This window comes from Arachis ipaensis, chromosome B04 (assembly GCF_000816755.2).
Source record: "Arachis ipaensis cultivar K30076 chromosome B04, Araip1.1, whole genome shotgun sequence".
NCBI classification, from domain to species: Eukaryota; Viridiplantae; Streptophyta; class Magnoliopsida; order Fabales; family Fabaceae; genus Arachis; species Arachis ipaensis.
In genome coordinates, this window is record NC_029788.2 from 123,330,096 (window position 1) to 123,337,652 (window position 7,557).

At 35.7% G+C, this 7,557-nt stretch overlaps 1 protein-coding gene across 1 annotated transcript; it reads left to right on the forward strand.

The window, feature by feature from the left end:
* Positions 3,804-7,348, forward strand: LOC107635140 (monodehydroascorbate reductase-like). The gene is made up of 10 exons (XM_016338517.2): positions 3,804-4,392; positions 4,652-4,723; positions 5,180-5,231; positions 5,328-5,402; positions 5,547-5,665; positions 5,751-5,970; positions 6,066-6,184; positions 6,266-6,391; positions 6,524-6,664; positions 6,830-7,348. Exons 1-10 carry the CDS (start codon positions 4,345-4,347, stop codon positions 7,169-7,171), a joined length of 1,314 nt encoding a protein of 437 aa, XP_016194003.1. The 5' UTR covers positions 3,804-4,344; the 3' UTR covers positions 7,172-7,348.

Below are 7,557 nucleotides of genomic sequence, written 5' to 3' on the forward strand. Positions count from 1 at the left end.
CTCTTTTTAAAGAAGAGGGAAGCCTCCACACTTGAAGCCAACACCCAAACCAACTTCTTCCTCCTTCAACAAACAGAACCGGTTCGGCCACATAGAGAGAGAAGAGATAACCATGCAAAACCCATCATGCAATTACCTCTGGTCCTTTCTTGATCATCACCCTTCATCAATCCGAGCTCTCCATCCTTGGCTTGCTCTCCAAGATGGATTTCTGGCCCTTGATGCTTCATGATGATAATGACTTCATCTGCTTCAATCTCTGCCTCAACCATCACTTCGCCACTCTAGCTACTCCCTGTGGTGGTTAAACAGAATCAAAGACAAGCCATGCTTCAAGAATCTCCCTTGCTGGCCGAATCTTTACCTTCTATTTTTGAGCATGAAGAACTCAAGATAACCTCACCAAATCTAACCACATTTGGTGAGTATCTTAGCCACAGCTCATTTTTATTTTAGTATGTTTTCTTGCCATCATCAGCTTGATGGTTTTGATGCATGCAAATTCTTCCTTTTCTTGGTTGATGAGCATAGCGTCCATAGCTTCCTGGACAAGGACCGAAGGAAGAAGAAGAAAGAGATGAGAGAGAATGTGAAGTTAAAGTAAAAGCAATTAAATGAAAATGAAACATATTGATAGATTGCTTTTACTTCCCTTGCTTTGAGTAGCGTATAGCATTAATCATAATGATTCCCTATCAAATCAAATTCAAGTTCTCTCTCATTTTTCCAATGCTAGCTTATTAAGTTTTGAAATCCATTCTTAGCAAGCAATGGAATCCGTTGGAAAGCATGAAGCCTATTTGCTTTCTTAGTTTCGGACCAGGCTTGGAACCATTCATCACTAATAAGACTTGGGATTGTAGTATTGAAATTAAAGCTGGCCCAATTAATAACATTTGCTTTCTTGATGAATTTGATTTCGGATCAAGCATAGAGCACATGAGAAAGCATTTGTTTGGGCTTGCAACAATAATATTTATTCTGGCCCATTTAATAATTCAGCCTCATGGTATGAGAAACATGTAGCAAGGCTGATTATTGGGCTTAAACTAGAAATTCATTTTTCGGCCCAATAGAAAATCTGCACAACAAAATTATTAATTTAGTAAGTATGAATTAAGATCAAATTAATAATTTTGTAATTAAATATTTTAATAATGTTTGTTCATCATCAAAATTAAATAAGAGTTTTCCAAACTCATCAATTACTTTAAAGTATTATTTGTGGTATAAAAATACTAATTGATTCTCAATAAATTACTCTAATTAAGGATACATGGTAATATAATTAATTTTCTTTATCTTTAACTTTAAGTATTAAATGATATAAATACAATTCATTTAAAATCGAATTATATAAAATTCTTATTCTTTTACAACTGTTACGCTATATAATCTAAATATAGAAAATTATTCAATATCTATAAAATTAAGTAAAATTTCTAATTAATTATCAAAACCTGATTTAATTAGCTTTAATAAAATAATTTCTGGAAATAAAATTTCTAATGAATGAACGAATTGAAATTAATTTATAATAAGATTTATTCAAAAATTTTGGGTCTTACATATACCAAACACACATGAAGGAGTGACTTTTGTTTGTGAATGTCCGTTGTCATTTGTTATTCCATGTACCATGAGTTTTGTAGAGTTGCAAAATGGACTTTGTAATAACATTCAAAGTCACATTTTGAAAAGGGTGAACAACATTTTATACAGTTTCAAATGATGCCCATCACTGATGATGCCAGTATGCAGCAGATATTATGTATTTATCAACAAACCCGATTTCATGTGCCAATGATACAGCTGTACGTTGAGTTCGAACAACAGTCAGAATTGGGCGCGATCGGCGAGGAAGTCAATATTGTTGAGCTCGGGGATATAGATTGGGAATCCTAAACATGACTATTATACTAACCATGATAACCATTTCTTTTTTTCGGAATCCTACACAGTATTCTATTATTAAACAATATTATTTATTATTACAAAATATTAGTCAACTATTAAAATTAATAAATTTTTTTACTAAACAGTGTGAAGAGAGTTGAAGAAAGCTTTCGACGTGCAGGAAACATTGTGGTCAACCGATTCGACAGGCGCAACGAGATGTTTGAGGTTCACAAAATGCAAGATGGTACCATTTGCACTGTTAACCTTGCGCAACAACACTGCAACTGTGGCCTTTTCCAGGTCGAGCGACTCCGATGTCGCTACTTGCTTGCATGTTGCGCCAACCAGTATTATAAACAAATAATAATATACTATTCATAATAATAATTACTCAAATATAACAATAATAATAACCATTTATTATATTATCATTATCCTAAACGGTATTCTATTATATATACACTAACCATCGTAACAATTTCTTTGAATTTCCCCCGAAACTTAAGCATAATAATAGCTAACAATAACAGTGACACTAACACTAACAAACCCAATAGTAATAATAAGGGTTAAGTATGGTTTTGGTCCCAAAGGTTTTCGGTCATAATCAAAACCGTCCCTCATCTAATTTTTGATTTAGAATCATCTTTAACGTTTTTTTCGTATTAAAATCGTTCTTTTTATTTTTTTTGGACAAAAATACCCTCATCACTACCAACACAATTACCTCCTCCACCACTACCACCACCAACACCACCACCACCACCACCACATATTTATCTATTGATCATAAAATTAAAAAAAAAAAATTATCCATTCAAGATGATCCAAATATTCAATAATGTGATTTTCAGGTCTAATAAAATTATGTACCATATTTTTTCAGCGTCCCTCAGTTGAACCTAAACCCCTTCCCAGTTTTCTTCCTCAAACAGCACAATGTTTTAACCCCTAACCTTCCCTTTCAGTATTTACCACAATCTTCACCTTACCCTCTCTTTCACTCTCATAGCACCATGTTTCACTCTTTCTCAACACATTGTTTTCCTTGCTTGCGTTTTGGCTTTTAAAAACATCGGTTTCACTTCCCATTGTATCCACGTGTCATGCATGCAAGGCTGTAGCTACCAAACGCAACTTGCGACTTGCTTTCACGCTGGCCAAACGCAACCTGCGTTTTGTGATACCCCAAATTGGTCAAACACATTGTTTTCCTTGCTTGCGTTTTGGCTTTTAAAAACATCGGTTTCACTTCCCATTGTATCCACGTGTCATGCATGCAAGGCTGTAGCTACCAAACGCAACCTGCGACTTGCTTTCACGCTGGCCAAACGCAACCTGCGTTTTGTGATACCCCAAATTGGTCAAAGGCTTGCTCCTGTCTGCATGCAGGGAGTCACAGGACACGTTTCGTTTTTTGGACTCTCCTCCCTGCTAAACGCATCCTGCGTTTTGCAGCAGGTGATTGATGTACGCACCTCTGCCATTTTCAGATGCACTCAAAATGTTACCTGTGTTTTACATGTTACTAAATTTTGCAGATTCACATTTTTAGATTACATTCCATGCAACAATATATGAGAACAACACCATTTTTACTTCCATTCTTTAATTAATTTATGGTAGAATTGTGTATATCAATAAATAAATATTATGCATATTACAAATTTTGATAAATAATATATTTAATTCATTTTAATAAAAAACTCCTACCATTTATATTAAATTACTTTTTTTCCCGCCAAAATATTCAAATCCCTTGCTCCTCTCTCATTGCTCTTCGACTCCATTCTCCTTCACCGAGCTTTCTCTCTCTTGGGTTACTCCAAAATACAAAAGTTCGCTCTTTTTAGCTCTGAAATCGTCGATGGCGGAGACCCAGAAGAGCAATGTGGTTGTGGAGGTCTTCGAAGAATAGGAGCTTGCGGTGTCTCTGGCCAACAAGTTCGCCTCTGAAAGAGGCGCTGTCACCGTTTGCTTGTGCGGTGGCTCTCTCATCAAGTTCCCATTTTGATGCATACCCACCATACAAAATGGAAGCAATTTCATTTAATTTGACGATTCTGTTGTAAATTTTTGAGATTAAAAATTCGGTAACTTTGGAGGTTTATGTCTGGGGTTTTAGGAAATTGCTGGAACCACCATGTGTTAATGTTAATTCTATTGAATGGTTTTGGGTGGATGAGAGGCCATTGGGCTAAGCGAGAACAACAAGAAGCCCAAGAATTCGCTTCAAGTTCATTAGGGGGACAAAAATTCAAATTTATTTTATTATAATTACATTTGATTTGTTGATAGAACTTAGAAGTTTCAGCCGATATATATTCCCTTGACCTAACCGATTTTCATTTCCACGGTGACCAAGTCAGCTCGAAAAGAAACTGAAAAGGCGAAGAAGAAAGAAAGAAAGAACGAACTGAACCTCTGAAACTGTAGCGATCCACAATGGCGAAGACCTTCAAGTACCTTATCCTCGGTGGAGGGGTTGCTGCTGTAAGCTCCATTTCTTCAATATCAGTTTTAAGTGATAGAATTTTGTTATGGAATTGTTAGCTGCATCAGCTTGAAATTAAGCCATGGCTATCGAAACCTAGTGTGAGTAGATCAGCACTATTATTTCACTACTTTCCCCTAAGAAATTTGGTAAAACGCAAAAAAAAAAAAAAAAAAGCGCTAGATCATTTATTTCACTTGCATTCTGTCTTATTTTCAGTTTTCGGATTGTGTAGTTGATATATTTTCGTAATTGCAGGGTTATGCTGCATGGGAATTTGCCAGACAGGGACTTGAGCCTGGGGAGCTGGCAATCATATCCAAAGAAGCGGTATCTTTTGTTTTCAACTGCACATTGCATCTCATATCGATGTTTAGAAATGTGTGATTTTCTCATTTATGATTCCTTCTCTTTTTTAGATGTATGAAATGTTTGTCGAATATATACACATATATTTCTCTTATAGTTTACATTTTGTAAATTGATACATCATGGACCTCTATGCCAGGAATTAAATATTACTTATTCCCTGTGGTTTTATATGTTCCAATAGAAATGATTTTCCTTTTAACTTACAAACCGAATTTACTAGAAGTTGCAATTTTTCTTTTGAACTATGACAATTGGTGAAGGAAGCAATATACATATTATTTTCTAGTATATCCTTCCTTAAGTGCTTTCTATACATTTTGTCTTCAAATTTTGTATTGAGTTTGTCACTTGAACCGAATGCAGTTATTTCTAATACATGTTTCCTTATTTTTCTTTTTGTATTTTTTTTTGTAGGTAGCACCTTATGAACGTACTGCACTAAGCAAGTTTTACCTTGATCCTGAGTGTAAGTTGTGATGCATTTTATATGTGCATATTCTCCCTCCGTCCCTCCTTATTTGATATGCTATAATTATCTTAATGTGACAATTGGATTTTGCAGTGCCTAATAGACTCCCTACTCTCTATGTTTTCCCTAGAAGAGAAATATTGCTTCCTGAGTGGTACAGTGAGAAAGGTGATTACTACGTTTGGTTCAACACAATTATTGGATAGTTGTAAGGATAGCGAGCCTTTCATGCCAAGTGAAAAGAAGAGTTAACTCGTAAAAAAAAGTCTTTAACAATGATTTTCCAATGCAAATTTAAATGCTTGATTGCAGGTATAGAGTTGATTCTCAGCACAGAAATAGTGAAAGCAGACCTTGCTGCAAAATCTCTGACAAGTGCGGGAGGAGAAACATTCAGTTATCAGATTTTGTTGATTGCGACCGGCTCAACGGTAAGGATCCTTGAGGATATGTCATGCATTTTAATCATTTCTTCACTTTTTTTTCGTCTTGCTAATACTGAAGATTTGTTTGCAGGTTATAAGGTTGAGTGATTTGGGTGTTCAAGGAGCTGATGCCAAAAACATATTTTATTTTAGGGAAATTGATGATGCTGATAAACTATATGAAGCAATTAAAGCAAAGAAGAACGGAAAAGCTGTTGTTGTTGGAGGTGGATACATTAGTATGGAGCTTAGTGCAAGGTTGAGATGCAACAATCTTGATGTTACCATGGTCTACCCAGAGCCTTGGTGTAGTAAGTAGATAATTATAACATTTTCTTTTCACACCATCCCATTTTATCTTTCTTTATATGTTTCTAAAGAAGGGCATTATAATCTGATGTTGCAGTGTCAAGACTTTTTACATCTGACATAGCTGCTTTCAACGAGGGGTACTATGCGAAGAAGGGGGTCAATATTATGAAAAGAACAGTTGTTGTTGGATTCACTGCCAATTCTGATGGAGAGGTATGATTGAACTCTTAATCTCAGTATGATTTCCTTTTAAATTTCAAATCAAGCTTGACATGATTTCAAACCACCATTCAGGTGAAAGAAGTCAAACTAAAGGATGGCAGGGTCCTAGAAGCTGATATCGTTGTTGTTGGTGATGGATTAAGGCCACAAACAGCCTTATTCAAGGGACAGGTTGAAGAAGAGAAGGGTGGAATCAAGGTTAGTCATACTATATCCATTTCTTAATTGATATTGAATAAGATATCATCTAAGAAATGATTGTAGTACAAAAAGGAAGTGACAGATGAATCTTTCATTGTTGATAATAATGTCTTTTTATTGTTGCTGCAGACAGATGGCTTCTTCAAGACCAGTGTTCCTAATGTATACGCTGTTGGTGATGTTGCTACTTTCCCCGTGAAATTATACAATGAGTTGAGAAGAGTTGAATATTATGAGCATGCTTGCCTATCAGCTAGAAAAGCTGTGGAGGTGAAAAACTTCTTCTCAAAAATGTTTAATCACTATGGCATCCAATTTTGAGAACATGAGTTGGTTTCCAAAGCTACTCAGTAGATCAGTACCCAAATGGAATTTTTTTTTTCATGAACTATTCTTGTCTATACTGTCTCATCTTGAGTAACATGTTTTATGTAGGCCATCATAGCTGCTGAGGAAGGAAAAACAGTTGAGGAGTATGATTACCTTCCATTATTCTATTCCCACGCGTTTGAACAGCCTTGGTGTTTCATCGGTGACAACGTAGGTGACACCGTGCTATTTGGAGACAGCAGCCCCGAGTCATCTTTTCCTAAGTTTGGGTCATACTGGATTAAAGATGGGAAAGTTGTTGGCGCCTTTTTGCAGGGAAGAATCGATGAGGAGCGCGATGCTATGGAATATGTAGCAAGGGTCCGACCTTCAGTCCAGAATGTGGATGAACTTGCAAGGGAAGGTTTTTCATTTGCTAGAAAAATAGAGAACTTTGGTTTAGAATGATACAACTCAAGGGTGATTGCATAGAATAAATTTCTGTACTGACTTCATTATACTTTGGGTTTATGCGGTTGTGTCATAGAGGAACTTTTTTGTATGTTTTATTTGATTTCTTATGAGATTGCAATGGATATCCCTTATTTCTGTGTTACTATTTATGTTTACAGTACTTGATATGTACATCTATGTTAGAATAATCCCCTCCGAAACAAAACTGAAAACGAATTGAGTTTGGAAAAAAGAACGTTCTGTTAGCGGATTGTGGGGCCATTCGTGAGAATGTTTGCATGGGAATTTTGGTTCCTATGTTTGAAACTAGGTATCAAAGAGCATCTGCATGTGAAATATTCCCCTGAATTATTACTTAAGTTCTCATTGCTTTTTAAGAT

What these genes read in the sequence shown, in the direction of transcription:
- LOC107635140 (XM_016338517.2), top strand. Translation starts at nt 4,345, where the DNA reads ATGGCGAAGACCTTCAAGTACCTTATCCTCGGTGGAGGGGTTGCTGCT. An exon ending in TGATTGCGACCGGCTCAACG is followed by an intron (nt 5,666 to 5,750) that starts GTAAGGATCCTT and finishes ATTTGTTTGCAG; the next exon opens with GTTATAAGGTTGAGTGATTT. An exon ending in CTACCCAGAGCCTTGGTGTA is followed by an intron (nt 5,971 to 6,065) that starts GTAAGTAGATAA and finishes CTGATGTTGCAG; the next exon opens with TGTCAAGACTTTTTACATCT.